The sequence below is a fragment of the Camarhynchus parvulus genome, chromosome 6, assembly GCF_901933205.1.
Source record: "Camarhynchus parvulus chromosome 6, STF_HiC, whole genome shotgun sequence".
Classification (NCBI taxonomy): Eukaryota; Metazoa; Chordata; class Aves; order Passeriformes; family Thraupidae; genus Camarhynchus; species Camarhynchus parvulus.
The window spans coordinates 23,012,735-23,034,310 of record NC_044576.1 but is presented as its reverse complement, the minus strand read 5'-3'; the positions used below and the strand labels follow the sequence as shown (position 1 = coordinate 23,034,310).

The 21,576-nt window shown below is 42.3% G+C and overlaps 1 protein-coding gene across 1 annotated transcript in view; it reads right to left on the bottom strand.

The window, feature by feature from the left end:
- CNNM2 (cyclin and CBS domain divalent metal cation transport mediator 2) overlaps positions 1-21,576 on the bottom strand; it is a 117,415-nt gene that overhangs the window by 15,270 nt on the left and 80,569 nt on the right. Inside the window, 4 exon segments of the mRNA XM_030951332.1 lie at positions 1,143-1,236; positions 4,071-4,240; positions 6,348-6,485; positions 10,760-10,903. Of these exon segments, the coding sequence (XP_030807192.1) occupies positions 1,143-1,236; positions 4,071-4,240; positions 6,348-6,485; positions 10,760-10,903 (546 nt within the window).

Here is a 21,576-nt window from a genome sequence, read left to right as displayed (position 1 = left end):
GTTGTACATGTCTCACAATTCTTCATGAACATGGCTGCTATTACTGAGATAAAATCCAACCAGTGCTCTCCATGCTTTAAAATCTCTCAAATCTCAAAAAGTATAAGCTACTGACTAAATTAAAGTGCACATAATTAAGGAATTAGCCTTGTCTGTAAAAGTGAGCTCATAGAGGTCCAGAGAACTGCTGCTGATTGTAGAGTCTAACAAGGTTACACTCATAACTCACAAAAGCATTTCCATTCCACCACAATTTGACAGTGTACATACACACAGGTACACACATGTAAAGGAGCACTCCTGAGTGTACAATTAAAACAAGCTGCCTCTCAAGTGGAATGTAAACCCTGCTGTGACAGGACACAATTTCAGCACGAGAAACATCTCTCCCTGGAGCTGAACGAGTGGCTCTGTGTCAGCAGAAGGCCAACACCAGCTCCAGTGCCCCAGCTCACCCAGCAGGGCTGTACATTTCCAGCTGAGGGCAAGACCTACGTGGTGACACTGCTGGCAATAAAACACATCACCAAATGCTGAAATATAGCTGAAATAAATGGTGAGAATATGAGAATTCCCCAGCCTGTGCCAGCGAGGTGGTGGCTCATGAGGCTACCACTTGTGTGCTTGTAGGTGGCTCACACTCACCCTCAGACACCACCTCTTCCCCCTCACTGATTTCTCAGGTACATTTCCACACAAGCTGACAGGAGCAATTGCTTTTCTGGCACTGCTCCATCCTTTCTCTCCAGACAGCTTTAGGCAAGAGACTGGTGAAGAGAACCATCCCCAAGCTAACCGGGTGGTTGCTCCTCACACCACTAGATGTCCCTCTGCCACTAATTATTTATTCCTGTTAATTCACTCCCTGTTACCCTGCCGCGAGCAAAACGACAAAGCTTTCCACCGGTACCAGCACATCCCTTGCTAAATTCAACACTCACATCCTCTGGGAGCTGGCAAACCACTGCCAGCTGCGGGGTCCTGGACTCAGTGCCAGTGTCACCACTGGCCAGTCCTCCCAGGGACACTGAGGCAGGCTGTGCTGGCAAGGACATGCCAATCCCATCAGTCCCTCAGACACAGCAGGGCAGGACTGTGCAGGAGCTCAGACTGTTCCAGAAGCAGAAGAGAAGAGCACATACCTGGTGATGCTGTGAGGGCCATCACCCCATAGTAGGAAAAAGCACCAGCTTCAAACTTCATCCCCTCTTTCCCAGCCTCCACTTCCACTTTCCCCTGTTAAGGAAAAGGAGAGAGAGCTGCAATTAAAAGAGACCCCAGATCTCAAGCACAAGATCAGACCTGAGCCCTGAAAGGTAGTTTAGCCTGACACCCCTAAGCAGTGTCATGGTCCCTGCAGTTTGTAACAGTGGACAGACCCTGAAGGGCAACAGGCATTTGTACCCTGAGCTACCCTGGTCTTTGATGCCTTGTGGCCAGTAGAAGTCTCAGAGTAGCAGGATCAGGATCACCTCCCAGCTTTGGCAGGTACTATGGCTCTGCTCCACGTTGCCAGGCTGTTTTCCTTTACTGCAAAGTGAAAAAATACTCCCCCAGTAGCACAACAAGCTTAAATGGAGCACAATCATCTGGGATCTTGAAGCACCTAGACATTCTGGGGCACAGCTCACATCCACACAGAATTCCCTCTAAGGCAAACACAGGAAGGGAGATGGGAGATAATGTGTGAGAAGGCTGGCTGCCTACACTGATGAGATTCCCACAGAAATAAAGCCCTTCTTGCTGAAGGAGCAGCCTTGGGGCTACTTTGGTCTTGATTTCTAGCAGTTTTACAGATTCCAGCACCCTTAAGATCCTGCTCTTTTGTAGAGTGTTGCCTACAAAAGACCCTCAGTGTTTTCCAAGCTGTATAAAACTACACTACCATGCAAGTACACCTGTTTCTGATGTGGGCTCAACCAAATGTATAACATTATGTCCTACACAGGACTGCAGAACAGAACCCACCACATCAAACAGCTGTAAAACATCCCAGTCACTCTGGTATACAAGTAGCCAAAAATAATTGTCTTTTCAGTGGGGCCTGTTTTTCATGTTCACCCATCCTTACTGCACTGAGACTCGCAGCACACCACTGCAGACAGAAGAGATCTCATCCAGCTTTCAGGCTGAGCTACACAAAATTTGGAATTTCAGGAAAACAACATAATTACCTACAATGCCTTTCCTCTGGCTAGGATGGGAGGGGGAGACAGACTGTGCATCCCAGGTGTACTAAGACTGAACATCATCCGAACACAATTGGGTGAAAATTATGCCAAAAAGTAGAATTAATTTCTAAGTGTTTATTTCATTAAGGCCCTCTTAAAATAAATAATCATGCCTTTAAATTTACAATGCTGGACAAGGGCAGAGAAAGGTGATAACGATCTCAACCTGCATGAGCCTCAATACCAAGTCAGTTTATCTAACTGTACCAGATGAGAGAAAACACAAAATCTGCCTAGCAGGAATAGAGTGCCCTCAGAAATCCACTTTCCTGCTACCACAAGCAACAGCTTCATATAAATCCCTTTTAAAACCAATTTCACTCTATGAAACAAAAGTAGCTTATTTCTTCATTATAAGCCTTCCAAAAGGTACAATTTTGTCACCCAGGCAAAGACTGAGTACACACAAGAAGAATATACATTTAATTGTTTACTGGCATGCATTTACTGTGAAGGCCTTCTTGGTCCCTCAGTGTGAGAGAATAAGTCCAACTCCATTTAAATAACAAAAGCAGAGTATTTATCCCCTCTTGATCCTGGCAGAACCAACCTCGTTGCCATTTTTGTAGTATGTATTTACTGCAACACTCACTTTTCCAAATGCATTATAGACCTGGCATGTTGTGTTTGCTAAATATTTATTGATTGCAAAATAGCACAGGAAGAACTGATTGTTCTTTTGTATTCCCATGTCCTCCATTTACATCTTTGCAGCATTACATCAGGGGGATTATCTTCCCTTTGGAATATTTCAGATTGTAGCAATTCAGCATGTAAGAAAGAGCAGTTAAAGAGCTACCAGTGGCTCCTCAAACTCTTGAAGAAGAATTTTTTTAATATCAGAATTATGGTGCATCCACAATATAATATCCTAGTGCTCTCATAGCTGTTTATCACAGAGTGTTTAAACTTCTGCACTCCCCTTTTCTATTTTAAAGGCCATGTTAGGATTTCAAACCCCATGCTAACATTTCAGCTACAATGCCTGTGCTTTTAGAACCAAAACTGATTTTCAGTTGTGCAGGACAGAGAAGAGCCTTTCCAGCAAAATCTCTCTGAAAGGACTATTACTGTTTAAATTGTGCTAGATAGAAACTAAATTTCTGTGTAAAGCTTTACCTAAAACATTCAACCATTCCTGACTAGTAACAAAACCTGGGAGATACCAGCACTGGAAGCAATCCTGCACAGAACACACAGAAAACATTCCTCCCACACCACCCAGGGCTCCAATCTTAAATCTACACAAGTGCAGGGATCTCAGGGCAGGATAAAGGTGTGGATGGCAGGGTTCCCAGGGTCTCCTGGGCTGTAGCAGGAGGTGACATCAGTTCAGATGGCACAAGGCCCCCACTGACACTTGTGCTTCTCACTACACCTCAGGTACAGACCTCAAAACTGCACAGAAAAATGTCATTTCTCTAAACCATCAACCCCCCCATGCCTCCTTTTGCAAAAGGGAAAGGTACAGCAGATAAAGCATGCTGGCAAAATTCCTATGACGTGGCATTTTCTGCACCCCTATTTTCCAAGCAATGGCAGTGGGGATCCCTTTGCACCGTCTATCCTTGGGATAGTGAAAACTTTAGTAACTTTTGGCAGATGACAAAGTGGGAAGTGCTTTCTATCCTTCATAACTGCTTTAACTGAGGGTGAAAGCAGCTGAGTGAGCTCTTCAAGGCTGGCAAGGTCATAAAGGAGGCAGGAGCAGTTCCCAGGAGCCATGGTTCCCCTACCATGTTTGAAAGAAGACAAATTTCAACACCTGGAAGATGTATAGAGGGGGATACATGAGGAGATAAAAGGTTTTGCACATATCTACACAACCACATGTCTGACCTGTAAAATGAGAACAAAGTAGTCGACGGGCTTGTTTCGCTGGTAGAGGTAGTGTTCTGGGGCTTTCTTGTTCTTCTCATCGTATTTCAGCTCCTGGATCACATTGGGATGTTTTAGCAGCCTGAGAAGGATCTTCTCTGACATCTGGGATGGACCAAATGCTTCTACTTCTATAACACAAGATACAGCTTGGCATTACACCTCATATGCCTGGCAAGAAGTTAGTAATAGTCGTTAATAAGCATTTGCCTATAAAAGACACACAGATGCAGAGAGGTCCATTATGGAACTGCAGGTTTCCTGTCTTTTGAGACTGTTAGATTTGTAAAGGGAGGGGAAAAAACACAGTAACACCCCAACTTCCATTACTGAAGCATTTTTCAAAACAACCAAAAATCATGTCTTCATCTGAAAGGGAAAAGAAAAAGATGGTCTTCCCCTCTTGAGAGTTCTGAGTCACGGAGTTGTATAAATGGAAAAGCTTTAAAGTTGGGGCACAGAGAACCTCTGTATTTGTTTTTTTCCTTCCCTAAAAGCTATTGAAGTCACTTACATTTTTATTGAAGTCACTGCACTTTATTAAAATGAAATTAATTAATTAATTAATTACTGCTTGGGGCCTATAATGTTGCTCTAGAGAGATGCTCTACACAAATAAGACACAACTGGAGCTGCCATGGTTCAAATGGGAAAAGTTACTCAAAGTGAGAAAGTGCAGATCAGTTCAAGCCATGTGGGATTAATGTCTGACACACAGAACACAATCCCTATCCACTTGATCTTCAGTGTTTCCAGCGGGAGCTGTTTGAAGCAGAAAAGCTCATCCTTGTGGGAGAGGTAAGCCAGGGACGACAAGAATTACACATGCAAATTGATCAACTTTCCCAACACCTCATTTCAGAACAGGACCATTGACAACCCATCATCTGCAAAAGATACTATTCTCAATTTAGAACAGAGAAACCAGAACGGTAGCTTTCATCTTTTTTAGCAGTAGCTTCACTGACAGACCTGTATTTAAGCTACACACAATCCTTCCATCCACAAAACAAGTAGAGAAGCAGCACTGTAAGACTATGTCTGTTGAGCAGGTGCTTATGGAACTCCACCGAGTCTTGTACACTACATGAACCACGCCTTGCTTGCTGTTAAATCCACATCTTCCTGTTGAACTGCTTCCTTTCACCAAGGACACGCTCATGTGCACATGAGCCGTAGGAGTCCGAGCCGTCTACGGAATTACTGCCCCTTAGCTGAGATGTGATAACCGATCGTGTACATGTTTCTTTCAAGTCACAGGCAAAATAAAGCATGAAGACAGACTAGGAGCATCTAGGCAGGCAGTTACTGCATCTTAGAGGAGGGGAAGTACTAACTTCCAAGTGGAGCTGGCAAACTTCAGACAAAGCAACTTTATAATTTTCCACCCATGAACGTATGTTGAACATGGCAGCAAAGATGACCGTCTGAAAGGCCTGCGTGTGGCACGTCTTTATATGTCAAAGAGAGACAGCACAAGCAATAGGAAGGCATTTTTCCACAAGCTCTCCTGTTTAAAGGCCTCATCTCTGAGGTGAAAGGACCAAGTTTACGACGAAAGGCAATACCAGCCGCAAGAAACCATTCAAAGCCCTGGTCTCTCTGCCAGACTGCCCACCCAAGGGCTAAAACATCAAGGTGTTCTGGGATGGAGGCAACTGTCCTCTGAAACCTCTGAAGTCATCAACGGAGGTCACACAAGCCAGACAGAAATCCATTTTAAAGAGTACAGTTCAACCACCTGTGCAGTCTGCATTAAATGTGTCAGGAGAGTTTTTCACTTGGAGTCATAAAGTCTCATGGAACAGGTTTAGACCTTCCTGCAACAAGTCCAGCATCTCTTTCTGGAGAAGGCACCAGAGTGCAATTACAGCCAGCTGGCCAGTGGTATCGAGTCCTCTTTGCTTTGTTCCCTGAGCTCTTCCTAATGGGGTGTACTTGCTAGTCGTTAATCTGACGGACTCTAGACATGCAGTGCGGCACTTGGCATTCATCCTTACCTTTCAGACCAATTTAAAGTTACTGGTCCACCCCTGGTATATGTCTCAGAGGGTTCATGCCGACACTGAACACAGGAGAGGAGAGAATTTAAAAAGAAAAACACAACAGTGGCATTATTTGTCACCCCACAATCCAGCCTCCCTTCCCGCCTGTCCTGTCCCACCCACCTCACCGGCCTTTGCTGACAAACTGCCTCAGGCTCTGGCACGATCGCAGAAGGAGATAACCTGCACTTGCCTGTGGCCAGGAACCGGTGCATTGCCAGGAGGAGCTGCGGTGATATTTTAACCTTCATCTCGCTGTCTGTCTGCTTGAAGGCAGAGAAGTCCTGCTTCCTGTCCCGATGAGCTACTTTCTTTTTCGTCTTGTTATCAGCTGGGGAAGGGAGGGTGGGAGAAGAAAGGAAGGAAGCGATTTCTGTTAGAACGGGGTCCAACACGAACCGCGCCGGCCGTGGTCAGCCAGAGTTGCCACGTGGAGCACGAGGCGCAGGCAGAGCCCTCTGCAAAGCCCAGCTCACCATCACACAGCCCAAGGCACAGACCATCAGAAGCTGTGCAACCATGGGGCCCTGTCCTGCACAGCCAGGCACCCCAGCCTCTGTCACATCTCTGTCACCCTGGTCAGGGGAATGTCTCTGCTTGCAAATACCTGACTGCAGAGCAGCTCTGCATGTTACACTTCTGGTGGGGAGAAGTCCAGCTCAGTACTACTGAACATCAAAAGGTGTTGTTTGATAAGCATAGCTGGGATAGCTGTTTTTTACATATACATTCCTTAGAAAGTTCCCAGGCATATGGAGAACAATGATGACCCATGTCCTTTTTCTTCTTTGAAAGCAGAAGCCTCTTACCCTAGTAATACTTTACACAAGACTTGGACTACATCAGGGACTGCAGTTTCTCTTCCAAAAGCAGGAATAGAAACCACTGAAGGGAGTGGCTACAGACTAAAAACAATCCCTGCCTTAGGAATATAGTTTGAGACAAACCTTATCTGTACTTGCAGTTAAAGGAAAGATGCATACCAAAGCAATGGAAAATTAATAGAGAAAAAAGTTGCCTAGAAGCTCTCACTAGGTCCTACCTCTTGTAAGAGATAAGAAAAATAGAAACTGTTTTTTTCTGAAAGGCCCAGAGAATGTTATTTTTAAAGCACTGTATCTGAGGTGTTTTCTCACAAGGAGCTCCATCATTGCTCTCTTCAGGGAGGCAAAAATCACAAGTACAAGTGTTTGCCCTGGGACAGGGAAACATCTCTGTGCTTTTCCTTTGAAAGAGCTGTAACACTGCAGGCTTTATACTGCACTACTGGTACCTGAAAACAAGACCAAAATCACACGTTGGGAAGATGCCTTAAATCTTTCTGTCCATAATGGTCATCAAGGTAAGAGACCCAGGCTCTAACTCAAATGATGGGCAATTGCAACTCCCCTTATTTTTTTTCCTTGGCAGCTTATCCAAAAACCTTCCCTCAAGAAAAGCGTTATATGGTAATAGCAGAGCCACATGGCTTAAGCATTATTGGCACTAGCATTATCTTGGCTTATTTTTGCAAGGGATGGTCTTAATTGTTCTTTGCTATCCAAACAACTTTTGAGCTTCTTTTAAGACAGAAGAATCAAGGACTGGATTGTGACCAATGTAATTGAATCTGAACCAGGTATTTCCTGTCTGTCCTTTCTCTGGTAAGTGAGATGGAGATGCGGGCACTGAAGTTATCTTGGTGTGCTGAAGTGATCTCTGCTCACCGAGTGCTGAGCTGCTGTTTGGTTCTGCAACATGAACAATGAGATGCACAAGGGATACTCTCACTACAACTTCTGGTGAGAAATCAACAAATACTGCAAACGTCTTCAGTAGGTTCTGGAAATATTTAGACTTCACCTTCATAGGCAACAAGCCTGACCATGAACTCTGGGCTGAGGTAGAGAACTCCAGAGGATGAGTGGTCAAAATGAAATTTAGCTTGTGGTATCTCTTGTAATAATCCTAAACATTGATGCCTGATGCATAACATGAACAAGCAGTCTGTGCAGCCTAACACAGAACATACAGCTTTCTCCCTTGGGCCTCTGAGAAAGTTGAGAAATGCTCTCCCACCATGGCTAGAGCCATGGCAGCACAGGACAGATTCCTGTAGTGTGCCAACCATGAAAAAATGCTACAACTTTCCAGTACTAAGAGCCAAACACACTGGCAGCTCTTCATCACGACATGGGCTGAAATGTGCCATGACAGAAACATCATCTCTCCACCCTTTCAGCATCCCCAGTACAAAGTTTCATTCTCAGAAGTACTCAGTCTACCCAGATCTTGAGGGGTCAGACATATTTAATAACTTTTCCTGCTCCCAGCATCTCTGCAAGCCACAGCACAACAGAACCACATGAAGACATACCACACATTTACTTGGACCCCTGCAGAAATTCAGCTGTGGAGTTCAGCAGTGAGAGCAGCTTTCAGCAGAAACTGTAACATACTACTGCTTCCACCTTAACACAGTTCAAATGTTTTTTCATGGAAACAACAGAAAGGCACAGCTCCAACACCAAGGTCAGCCATTTTATCAAATTTCAAGTTTCCATCAAAGCAAAACAAAACAATTTTAAAACTTCAGAACAAAGTGTAACAATGCTGCCAGAATTTTTCAAACGCTCTTTTTTAAAGTAAACACCTAGTACAGAGCAAATCAGTCCAAGGGTTTCAAGCTGACTTCTTGTGAGCTGAGCAAGCCAGACTGCCATAATAATGAACAGAATCAGAGGTGGGGTTACTGACAGTGACATTGTGATATCAACACCAAAAATAACCTCCCTTAACATATAATGGACAATAAAGTACTTTCAGTAAACTCATGTTCTCATACATGTTCTCATCACCAAACCAACTGGATGTTGGCTGCCCAAGTCCAAATCCTCACAGCTTCTTGGGATTTCTGCTCTCTCCCTTACTGCTATAGTATCCTTCAGTCTAACAGTGGAATGATCTCCAGTGCTTCATAAAGAAATTAGAAGTTCTTCATGGTACTTAGCAGGAGTCACCCTCTAAAATTTCCTGCATCCTCCAGGAAGCCTAGGAAGTTTTCTTCCTGTTCAGAATGAGGAATTTTTGATAGTAAAAAATTATCCCAGGAATGAGAGTTTCAAGTGAACTCAATGTTCATCAGCTCTGTTTTGTTAATATAGGAAGCCTCCAGGTAGGACAATTAAAATTAAATTCTCATTTCCTTGCCCTCTAACATCCTATTAATGGGCAAAGCTTTTTTTGTCCTGCAGAACAACACAGCATGATCTATGTGTTTTCTTTTAACAAACAAGGCAGAGGGGGAAATTGAAAGCATAAGCAGTGTATTCCCTCAAACGTGCATGTAAATATCTCAAAGGTAGATAAAGATAGGATCTTTTTGGAGTATAAAATGAAGTTTGAATTCAGCCTGCAAAAGCATTACGTTGCAACTGATTAGCCCAACAATTCACTTGTGAAGGTATGGAAAGAAATCAATATAACTGGATTTCTGTGATTTACACAGTAATTAGACTGTTCAGCACACAGTGAAACACAACTGTGATTTACATGATCATTTGGGTACATAAATACTGATAAAATATCCACTAGGTACAGAAAGCATTTCAGGCAAAAACAAGTCTATCCCACCGTATAAAATGCTCATTGGGCATTTGGCTTGGAGGGAGGATAGAAGATGCTTGGGTTGGCCTGAACAAATGCTGTAGAAACATTCCTTCCATGAGGAAAGAGAAAAAAAAGCAAAGGACAGCTGAACAGTGTTAAAGATACTTAAAATTATTATTTCTACTATAATAGAATCTGGAGACATCCTTGTGCTGCACGAAAACACATAGTGAAAAACAGCATCTGCCAACAAGTGATCAAAGCCCAGATAAAACAGATGAAGAATGACTGAAAGAAAGTCCTGTATGCACAGGTCAGATTGTGCAGATGGGGGGAGAAGCAGACACTTTAGCTAACTGGCCAAGTTTTAATCTGGGAAAGAAAAGGGTCCAGATCTCTTAAGTTCCAGGTAATGGCTGACCTGCAGCATCATCTCCCTCAACAGACATTAGCACAAAGAAGGAAGGAGCTGTGCTGAGTGATGAAAAGAGAAGGCTGGTTTAGGACAGGCTGGTTTTCAGCCCTGAGGAAGACTTTCCATTCTCAAGATCTCTCAATGAGTGACAGATATTCTAAAGAGACTCCATTCCTCTTCCTTGAGGCATGGTATTTGCCTGCCTCTTGCTGAACTATGGTGGTACATGGACTACAGGCCCTTGAGGCAGACTGACAATGGGGGAAAATGTGGGAGATCATTGTTGCAGATGTAAACCTTCCTGGTAAAAGGATCAAATAAAGAAACTTTAGTTTCTGTCCTGCTTTAGTTTTTATATCCTGCTTCTGAATTAACACAGCCTAAAAGAGTGAGGCTCCCATGCTGCAAAACCAAAAATTACTTTGACCATCTGAGAGATCTGCAGATCAATCATTTTGTTAAGGAAACTTCCTCAACAATTTGACTACTGAGATTTTAAAATTAACAACACAACATCTCTCAAAACACAGCTATAAATACAATTGCTACTGGATGGAGTCTTTCTTCTCATCTATAAACAAATCACAAATATTTCTACTCACTGTATAGATCTGTTTCATCCAGAATTTCAGACTTGATGATCTCTTCAATCACATCTTCTAAAGTGACAATTCCCAGGACTTCATAAAAAGGGTCCCCTTCTCCTTCATTGTTTACTCTTTGCACTATAGCCAGGTGAGACTTGCCTGCAATGAGACAGATCAGCAATTTAGACATTTTAGAAACTTCTGAATGATCAGAAATTATAACAGAACTAGAGACATACAGGTATAAATAAAAAGACAGAAAGGTTGGTGTCAGGCTTTATTAAAAAAGCGGCAAAGTTTAACAGATGCTTAAAATCATAATCTGATTTCTGCCTGAGATACACATTCCTGCATCACATAAATCAACATTATGCCCTAAAGGAGAGCTAAAGAGATTAGTGTTCTTCTCCTAATGTCTTTCCCAGGAAAACTGTCACCCTGGCATTGAATTAATCATATTATCTTGTTGTTCTGCTTCTTGTCTCATGCATTGGCAGAGGAAGGCCAGGCTGGAGCCTTCCTCTGCAGTGAGATCCCATGGATGTTTTCCTCAAGCCTGGAAAAAATAGCAGCAATGACCAAACCACAGAAGCACAGGAACAGGATAGAGCTAGGGAGAAGTCAGCCCCATCCATCAGCTCCTCTTTTTCCCCTCTCTTCCTCAAAAATAATTTATTTATATATTCCCCATATGGGGTGATGATATGTTATTTAGGATTTAATTAATTAAAATATTCAAAGCAACTGTCTGATCAACAAAGAGAACATCAAAGAAGAGATTTAACAGTAGTCCTAAAGATTCCCGAGCTGGACATCATTCACAGTGAATTCTTAAAGCCCCTTCTGCCATAGCAATGATGATGGTAAGAATGTCATCATCATGACCCTTCAAACTGGCCTTGATAGCTCTGGTTGCCAGTTTCTCCAGCTGCCATTGAAAACCAGTCCTTTGTAAAGCTGCATAAATAATAGCATTCATTCAAAGGGTCCGCCAAATGTAAGTGGCATTCTGGAGTACAAGTACACAGGCATCAATGTGCCTTCTGAACTATCAGGAGGTAAGAAACAGTGTCTCACACTCTTCTTGGCTGGTCTCAAAAATTATCCTTACCCCCAATTGTGGAAGACAACCAAAATAGTTCAACTTTGCTTAGACCCCTTTATAGGCAATATTGTCTGCCTGTTTTAAGATTCAGATTATTAGACTAACAAGCATTCAAACTATTCCAGCCCAGACTTACTCATGCTTAAAGAATGAAAATATCCCGAACAAATTAGACGAGGGAGGAAAACTTATCAACTACTGATATAAACATTGCATCAGGTCAAGTCAATTCACTTTGGTAAGTTTTTCACATCTGCTTTCCCAGGGACCCAACATAAGCAGTTAAAAACAAATTCTTGGTGAATGCTCTGTCTGTCGAAAGTTAAATTCTTTTGCTATTCCCAGCTTGTGATCATTTAAAAGGAATTTTCCAAAGCAGGGTCTAATATTAGACTCAAAATGAAGTTTCCATTCCACTTAGGCGATATTCTCACCAAAGTAACTACTGCATAATCTGATTGTCTTGGAGCTACTCGTTTAGATGCAGATGGACATACTTTAAATACCAACTACACAGCACTACTGAGTCTTATCTTGAGGAGACCTTATTCTACAGCAAATTAATAGAAAGATGATTTGTGATTTTTAAAGTATCAACATTCATATTGTACTGTAAGTCTTTCACCGTGCCAGGTTTTATGGGTTTTATTTCTCTGCATTCCTGGCAAGACTTCCAGCTCTTTCTCCTGGTCAATGAACAGCATTAAAGTGACTTCATAAAAACATGAAAGATTTGAGCACTATTATTACTGCAATTTGCCTGTAATATATTACTTCAATTATATTCTTTCAACATAACGATGTTAAATAAGAACTGCAGCATCAAAAGAAAAAAAATTGCACAGACAAAACAAATGCTCTAATTTATTTCCTAGTGCCTGCTCATGCTATATTAGTATATTTGCTTTCAAGTCAAAAGACAGGCTCCTTCAAGAGCCATTTCTATCACAGACCATAGCAGCTCATCAGCACACGCTCATTCAGATGTTAATTCCTCAGGATATCTGTTCTCACATATTAGTAAGTGGTAAGATCTGTTCAAGTGGGTTAAATTAAAAAAACCAAACCAAGTAAATCAGCCAAACAAGAACACCGAAATACAATGCTATCAACTCATGTTCAGCTTTGATCAAAATCATCAGCCTTTTCCTCCACTCCTGCATTGCCTATGATAATGCTGAACTAGATGATGAAATTTGAAATTTTGAAAAGAACAGTCTTTCTAACAATGGAGTCCTGAACATATCTACAAGTAACGTCAGAGATTTATGTAAATGGGATGAGAGAAGGACCTGAGGGGTTGGAATACAATAGGAAGTTGTGCACAAGTTTCACCCACAAAACAAGTTGCATGCCCTTCCTACCAGAGTGGATCCCACCAAGAATTCAGCATCACTAAAACATGTTATGTTCTCCCCACTTGAGCAGCTGCAGGACTCTGATCATAGCAACAACACCTAATGTGAGATGAGTGACCAAAACCTGTACCAGCTGCTGCTCTCTTAAGCAAAGTGAGCTGGTAAGACAGGAGTTATGGAGAGGTATCAGGCACTTTGCATTTTCTGTGATAAAAAGAAGGCTAGAAACACCTTTTTTCTGGCCCAGCCATAATCTCCAATTTTAATGGTTTTTTACTAATCACCCAAAGTATCAAGACCATTGAAACTTGTTATCATCATTGGATTTTGGTGGGTAGCATTGATATTCAGTTCTACCCTTATTATTAAATAACCTACATGTTACAGAGAATTTATCTGCTGAGAAGAGATAGATTATCCACACACACGGTGACACTAACCTTTCTTCCCTCCTGATTGTCAAGTTTTCCTGTTCCAGGCTTTCATCAACCCAACACTTAGCTGGGGTCAGATGAATTTAAGCCAATCTAATAAGCTGCCCCTAAAAGGCTGCCTTTTTCTCCCAAGTTTTCTCCTTCCTTTGTATTGGCTCCAATGCTCATGAAATTATTTGATGAGACAGACCACATCCGAAAATTACATCTCTTATGTCTTTGCAAGATAATTTTGACCCAGATCCAATAATTTGCAAGAAATCACCAGACAGCGGAACACACATCAGAGGTGGTGACGGAGACGTTATGAAGATGCATTCCCAGACTGGCTGCCCTCTCACCACAGAAGACTGCAAATACCCTGCACGTATGGAAGTAATCAAGACATAAAAGGCTAAAGGAAAAGCTAGGAGCGCAAAGACCTCTTTATACATAGTAAAAGAGCACAACACAGCATGTGCTCAACTGTAAAAGTGGCCTGTGAGTAAAATAATGACTCCTCTGAGTGTTTGAAACAGAAATTGGCTACAGCTTTATTCAAAGACTTTATCAGGCCACTGAAAATTGTCATATTATTTTATTCAGTTGAAAAAGAGCAGTTTCTGCTTCTATTTTCCATTGATAAAGACTTACAGTACATACCCAGTAAGGAGCTGAATAAAGTAAACATCCAGCAGGTACGAAAATCTGGACTGCATATAATATTCCTAGGGCTTTGAGAGCAGAATATAAATTACACAGAGAGAACAGGTGTATGGAAAGTTCTGTACTTCACTGATTTTGTGGCCACAGTCTCTAACCACACTTCATAGATGACATTAATGCTTCTTTAATCCCTTGCTTTAAGTGTTGATACAATGAGATTTAACAAGTGGGCAGCTCTGCAAAACTGCCAGTTCTGACAATAAAGGCAGAAATGATGTGTGACCCACAGCTCCTCTGTGGGCACAGGCAGGCAGTGTTTGCTTTCTGCCTCGGTTTCCCCCTGTATAGTGACAGTCAGTGACACCACCAAAGGCCTGCATGGGGCTGATACCTGTACAAGACCTGAGGCACCAGTTGTGATCTCTCTGTTACCTTCACAGGAAACTAAAGCACCAAGTGGTTTTGGCAAACATAAATCCAGTCTCTTCCCATTGCTTAAAACCCTGCTGCTCAGCTTAGATTTTGCTCTGTAGAACTTCTGATTAATTTATTAAGCTAATTAGGAAACATGAAGATGCTTAGTTAAATCCGCATGAGTAAGTGAACCTAGAATGAGCTCCTGGGAGACCATGTGATTTAGTGACCACACAGAACAGAACTGGAAGAAAGAAATGCCTGAAATACTCATTCTCTTACTGTACCATGACGATTTCTTGAGAAATACATAGTGGTGGAAAATTCTCCCTTTGATCCTGAGGCATTTATATCTAGAGCAAGGACCTTGAGAATACTGTCATGCCGTTCAAACCAGAGATGAAAACATCTCTTCAAGATCTGCTCTGGTCACTCACAGGATCTTGACTCCATGGAAAGTTTTGCCATTTGGATGGAGCTGTACCCACCCCACTCTCACATGTAACTTCCTCATAGACACACATGCAAAAGAAACAGAATGACAGACATATTGTAGAGTTCAATAAATGCAAATGCAAGTCATAAACCTGGTACAAAACAACCCCATGTGCTGGCACTGGGTGCACACACTGCAGGAGTCAGCAGCGTGTCCCTGCAGCAATGGAAAGGAACTCTGCTCACATCAGCACACATGCAGCTGGCAGGTCAAGGGAACAGATTATTCCTCTCTATTTGACACCTGTGAAACCACAGCTGCAGCTCTGGCATTCAGTCTGGGGTTCCCCAGAACAACAAAGACATCAAGAAACTGAAACAGTTTTGGTGGATGGATCCTAAGAAGGGCTGGGCTGGAGCCCATGATGCACAAGGAAAAGCAGAGGGCACTGCATTGGTGGAGTCTCACAGAGAAAAGGCTGAAAGAAAGGACTTCAAAGTCTTTCTGTACCTCACAGTAGAGAACACAAAACTAGAGTCCTTTGAGCTAGATACTGATGGGACAAGAGACAATAAACACAAATTTCAAACGTAGAGACTCTCTTTAAATAATGAAAACTTGTTCCTCACAAGGGTGGTCAAACACTGGAACAGGGGCCCAGAGGGGCAGTGAAATCTCCAACTTTGGAGGGATTTAAAACTCAGTGACCTGAGCCAGCTTCAAAGGTGGCCCACTCCAAAGAGGGGGTTGGACCAGATGACCTCCAGAAGCCCCTTCCTAAATTATCCAGTGATTTACAGAGACTTTGAAGGAAGGTCTGACTGAAATCCCAAGCCAAACTTCATTGCTGAATTCTCATTGCCGAATTTCTAAAAAAACTGCAAAACTTTCAGTACATAAGGATATATAAAGACAGCAAGTTTTACTGATCTGGAATGCCACAATCTGGCCTTGTGTGTGACCAAATGTAATAACAAAATGCTACTACCAGCCACACTATGCTTCAGAAATACTGCTGCCATAGCTTTAGAGCAAACACAGGTTCCCAGGAATGAATGATCCAACAGCAAAGGTGCAATTTAGGGGCTCTGAGCAGTGAGCTACAACCTGCAGTGATGTGTATAAGCTTACACTATGAGAAAGCAACTTGAAACGCCTCTATTTCTGCCAAAGGAGGTTTAGGAACTCAGTAACTGGAAAGATTTGTAGGTGTTCTTTCCCCCCTGCAACCAGCAGATCTTACTAAAGGCCCCTGGTTTCCTTAAAAAAATTAAAAAGAAAAATCAAAGCTGTGGTAGACATTAATAAAACAGAAGATTCTTGTTGAGTCAGTTTGTGGTAAAACAAGAATCAGGCTAGTCCATTTTTGTTAAAACCAGTAATCTGAGTCTGTTTGCTGTGGGTTAGTGCCCTGGAACATTAAGCCATAGCCTGTTTAATATGCCTTCAATGACATAGAGAAAAATCCCATTTGGTGTTTAGCTGCCCTTGAATTTGCTAACTTACAATCTCTGCTTCTGGAAAATCCCCCTGTTTAAACTTATGGGACTGTTTTTGTTTTGACTGATTTGTACAAAGGTAAACACTGGTCTGTCACTGAGATTCACGGGTTCAACAACACATTATTCTAAACAATCAATTTTAAAACACGTTGTATAATTTATCCAGTAAAATTAACTCCCCCTGAAGTAGCCCTGGCTTGCAAGTAATTATATCAAAGTAAAAAGTGTTTTCCTAAATTTCTTTTCTGCACCACAGTTCAAGGACATTAAATCTCCCTTCTATTGGCAGAAATTTGCATTCATGCTGTTTGCTTTTTCACTTTGATTATTTTCAATGGGGCAATCAGACTGGTATTTTCTCCAAACACACACACATAAACTGGTGCACACTGTCTTTGGGTTCATAACACAACACTACTCGCAGAATCAAGAGAAACCAAAAACTTCTGTAAAAACATAATCTAGGTTTAGACAAGACTTTTTAGATCGCGCTCTTTTCAGCAGCAAAACATATAATTTTTAATATATATTTGGGAAGGGAATCTGATAACTAGCATTCATTTAATACAGCCACATAAAAATCATCCAGACCCTCAAAGGAAATGAGTGAAAGTATCAGCACAACCACTGGGAATACAGTGATTCTCCTTTAAACCAGAGAGCTCAGCCTCGTACAAACATTAACCAGAAACCGCAGCAGCCTTCACAGGAAAATAAAAAAGTAGCACTTTAAATAGACTCTTTGTGTTAAAGTCCATTTAGTGGGAGGACACCAAAAAAAGCAAAAATCAGGGAGAGTTTCAGAATGACTTCCTGACAGTGAATTGTATTTGCAAGGAATACTTTCCCAAGGGAAACGACAGAAGCTCAGTTGCTTGCAACTTTGAAAACTTGACTGGACAAAGCTCCTAGAAAGGACTCAATAATTCTCCAGTGCCCTGTGGCAGATGGAAGAGAAGCGATGAGCTAACATTTTCCACCTACACCAGCCTACCAGTTGGTGTAGGCACTCCAACTCTGCTGCTGCCTTCATTCCCTTCAATTCCTTCTGCTAGGACGTTGGTGAGACACACACTGACAAACTTAATTTACTTTGCTGCTGCTTTTAAATGTGAGAGCATAGCTCTAGAAAGCTGCAGCTTTACCTGCAACTGAACTGAACCTGGCAACCAACTCAGATCTGGAGCTGGGAAGTCTCCATAGGTATGCCAGTAAAAGAAATAAGCTGGGAACCAGAAATAGCTTGAGTGTAAGGAAAAAAGGTAATTTCAACTCAGACCTCTGCTATCAAAGCAGAAATCTCAGGGAAGAATTAAATATGAGAATATTTAGGGAAAACTATTAAAAGGCGTAGGCAGGCATCATGAATGAAATTGAAAAGTGGAGAGAAAAAGTTTCAGAAACTCCTTGAACATTGCTAACAATTCCCTTGCCATGAACAGCAGGGCAGCGCTTCCCAGTCAGGCAGTGCTTTTGCAGCAGGGAATTTGTGCTGCATGTGGCTGGGGTTAACAATAACCAGGGTCCACGAGGGTGAAAAATGCACACCACCAGCTCTCAGTGTTGGCCAGAACCCTGAGTTCAGCCTAGTAAATGAACAAATACAAGCTGCTTCCCAGAACTGGAAGCATTTTCTGTCTTAGAGAAATATCCACTGGATCTGAAGTAGGAGAGGAAGAGAAGTAGAAAGAAATCTCTCCCAAGAAATACTTGAGAAAGAAATCTCTCCCAAAACCAGAGTATTTTTGGACACCTGTCTGAGGCTCTAACCTGAGTAACAGGTTGTGACACCAGGACACTGGTGGTTTGAGATGAGAAATAGGGTGGAAGTTTAAAAACAAAATTAAGGAACCACTTCAGAAGTGCAGCAAACTAAAGCTGAGAGAAGATGTGGCAATAAGAAGAGAAAATACTGAATCTGGAGAGAGGCCTAGGACTATTTGGACTGACATAGAACAAAAGAGTTCAGATAAAATTTAAGGCAAGCAAACAGAATATTGAAGTCATTCTTGGTCATGGTTCAAGTCTTCCACATTGGATTGAAAACATACTGAAGTGTGACTTTTGCTGATGTGATTTCCCCCATGCCCCACTTCCCAAGGCAAGTAACGACCTTTTGGAAAGAAGTGTAAGAAATGCATCTCCTTACTGACTCGCACCTCCACAGCATGATCAACAAGGAATGTTTTTAGTGTTCAAGCACCCTAAAAAGGACCCATACTAATTTCATGACTTCCCTGTTTGTTCAAGATTGTCCCACTGATTTCAGCATTCCTTCAGGGATAAAGAGCAGGCACCGGCAGAAGTGCTGCCAGCAGAGGGAGTGCAAAACCTTGGGTTTGCTGAGCTCCAGCTCCAGGTCTTCCCCAGACCTCAGCCAACAGACGGAGAGAAGAGGCCCTGGATTCTGGCATCGGTGGGGCCTGGCTGCTGGTTGGATGCTGAATCCTTTGAGAGATGTGCCCTTCAGCCTGGGATCCACAGCAATCTCCTGTCTGCCATGGCCTGTTCAGCATCTCCTCCTGCAGCTTTGCATTGCTATGACTTGTCCCACTCCAACTTCCTCTGCCTTCCCTGCCCTAGGGGGGACAATTTCTCGAGCCCTTTATAAAGGGTCAGGAGAGAAACTGTCACCTCCTCATAGTCTCCTCCAGTTCAACAGGCTGCTACCACAAGCCAAGAGTTAGTCCACTAAATGAACACAAAAGCATCAAGAGATATATGTTTATGAGCAACAAAAATAGGAGTCAATCCAAAACAACGATGAACTGGGATGACTTTGATGTTCAGGTAACCAAAACAACACCAACAGAAACAACAGCCTTGTTCTGTATCACTGCAGCCAAAAATCCTACTGATCTAATCCATCCTCTAATCCTGCCTCCCTCAATTCCTAGAACAGAATGGGTTTAATTCAGAGAACTTCTAGATTTTGGCATCTACACCATGGGATTTTAAATCCGACAAAGGTAAAGTACTAGAAGGCACAAGAGAAACATGTTTGGACATTAGGAGAAGGTTAGCTGAGGCCAGCATGCTTACATAAGGACCTCAACTGTGCTGAGAGCAAAGAGCATGAGCTGCAAAGAAGAGCAGCATCTTGAGACTGTGGGTCCTGAAAGGAATTGGGGGCTGGATATACTCTTTTTTAAAAATTATTATTATCATCATCAGCTGTTATAGTTTACTTTTAGTTCACTGTTTAGGATATACATTTAAGAGGGCTCTTGTGTTACCAGCATCTTAGTTCATTAATATTCTATTTTAATGACTTGTTTTACTTCAGGCCATTTATATCACATGTAGTTTGCAATTCCAGCAGCTCCAAACCCAGCCTGGTCGATGGCGCCATCAGATTTCTCAAGCTTTTGAATTCATACTGTGGCAGAAGCCAGAGGAAGATGAACAAAAAGCTACCCCATTAACTCTCTGAATTAGTGACACCACCTTCACCCAGCCAGGTCTGTACAAGCCCAAGAGCACTCAGGTGTGTGCACTGTCACAGTGCCCAAAGCTGTGGGATAAACACACCCCTGGAACACAACCAGAGCAATGACCTTGACTCTGCACAAGCGCAGGATCGGGGCCACGTGAGCTCTGACACTGCACATTTGTTTCTCTGGATTCACACAGTGCCATTACAGAGCAGCTCCTGAGCCATGCAGCATGGCACCAAGGACACTGCATCACTCTGCAGGCACAAGAAACACACAGCCACCTTCTCCCACTGCCTTTTGGTTTGGGCCAGGTCCCATGGGGGTAGCACTGCAGGAAGAGCTGCCCCAAAACTGTGCTTCACATTGCCAGCAAATTCAAGGGGAAGGGGAAATATCCTCTGGCTGGGAAGTGACTCATTTAAAAACTAAAGGTATGGCACACCTAAGTGTAGAGAAGTGCCAAGACACACCCAAAGTTACAGAACCAAGAACGTCACAGGAGCTACTGATTCAAACTTTCATAGGTCACATTTTCACTTTGCTTTGGTGCAGTTTTAGCGAATTACACAGATCCAGCTGGATCCAGATCCATGCCTCTTCACCAAGAATAGGTACACAGCAACTGTCATGGATATGAGGGAGGGGGAATGTAATTTAAACCACCCAAAGACATCCTGGAATTTTCTGGCACCAAAGCAGAAGGACAGAAGAGCACCTGTGATTTCAGAACTGGGCATCACAGATATCTAAATGCCTGCAAACTGCAGGTTTTTTGCAAAATAATAATACAATAACATATAGAGAAGGGGAAAATCCGTAATTTTGCATTTTGCTAAGGATTTAAGTAGATCTTCTGTTACTTTTAAAGCCCATCATGCAAAGAAGCCAAAAGAATTGGTTCAAATGCTGACTCAACATCCCCAGGAAAAGGAAAGATTATAGAAAACTGCCTTGTTCGAAAGAATGACAATTCTGATGGTACATTTGAATGCATTCTTATTATTTTCCAAGTACAAGCATAAATTGCCTGGCTTTGTTCCTAGGAGTTATCAATTACTCATAAATGTAAGATTTTCCAGTGAATTAGTAATACAACATCATCTTTTCAGCCCCACAAGACAAGATTAATTTTCTAAAAAATGGTACTACCGGGTCATATTTTAGAAATGAGAACTTCAAAGATCAATCTCCATTGCAATTATGCTATTAATATTTTTAATTACTGACTTGATACCAAAACTTCTTAAAGTTTCCATTTGTGAACAACCATCTAATTAGTGGATTTTTTGGGCCATCCTGCGTAGCCCTCTGATAGGCTGAGTTTGTCCAGAGCTCTTGAAGGAGGAAGGAAAGCTCTCAGATAAGACAGCAAAGCCCTGCTCCATCAGCAACAACCACTGCAGAGAAGTGGAGATAAGATGAAGTGAGAGCCTTGCCCCCGAGCAAGAAGACACTGGAGATAAATGAAGAGGAGAAAAAGGAGTCTTAAGAGATTGAATTT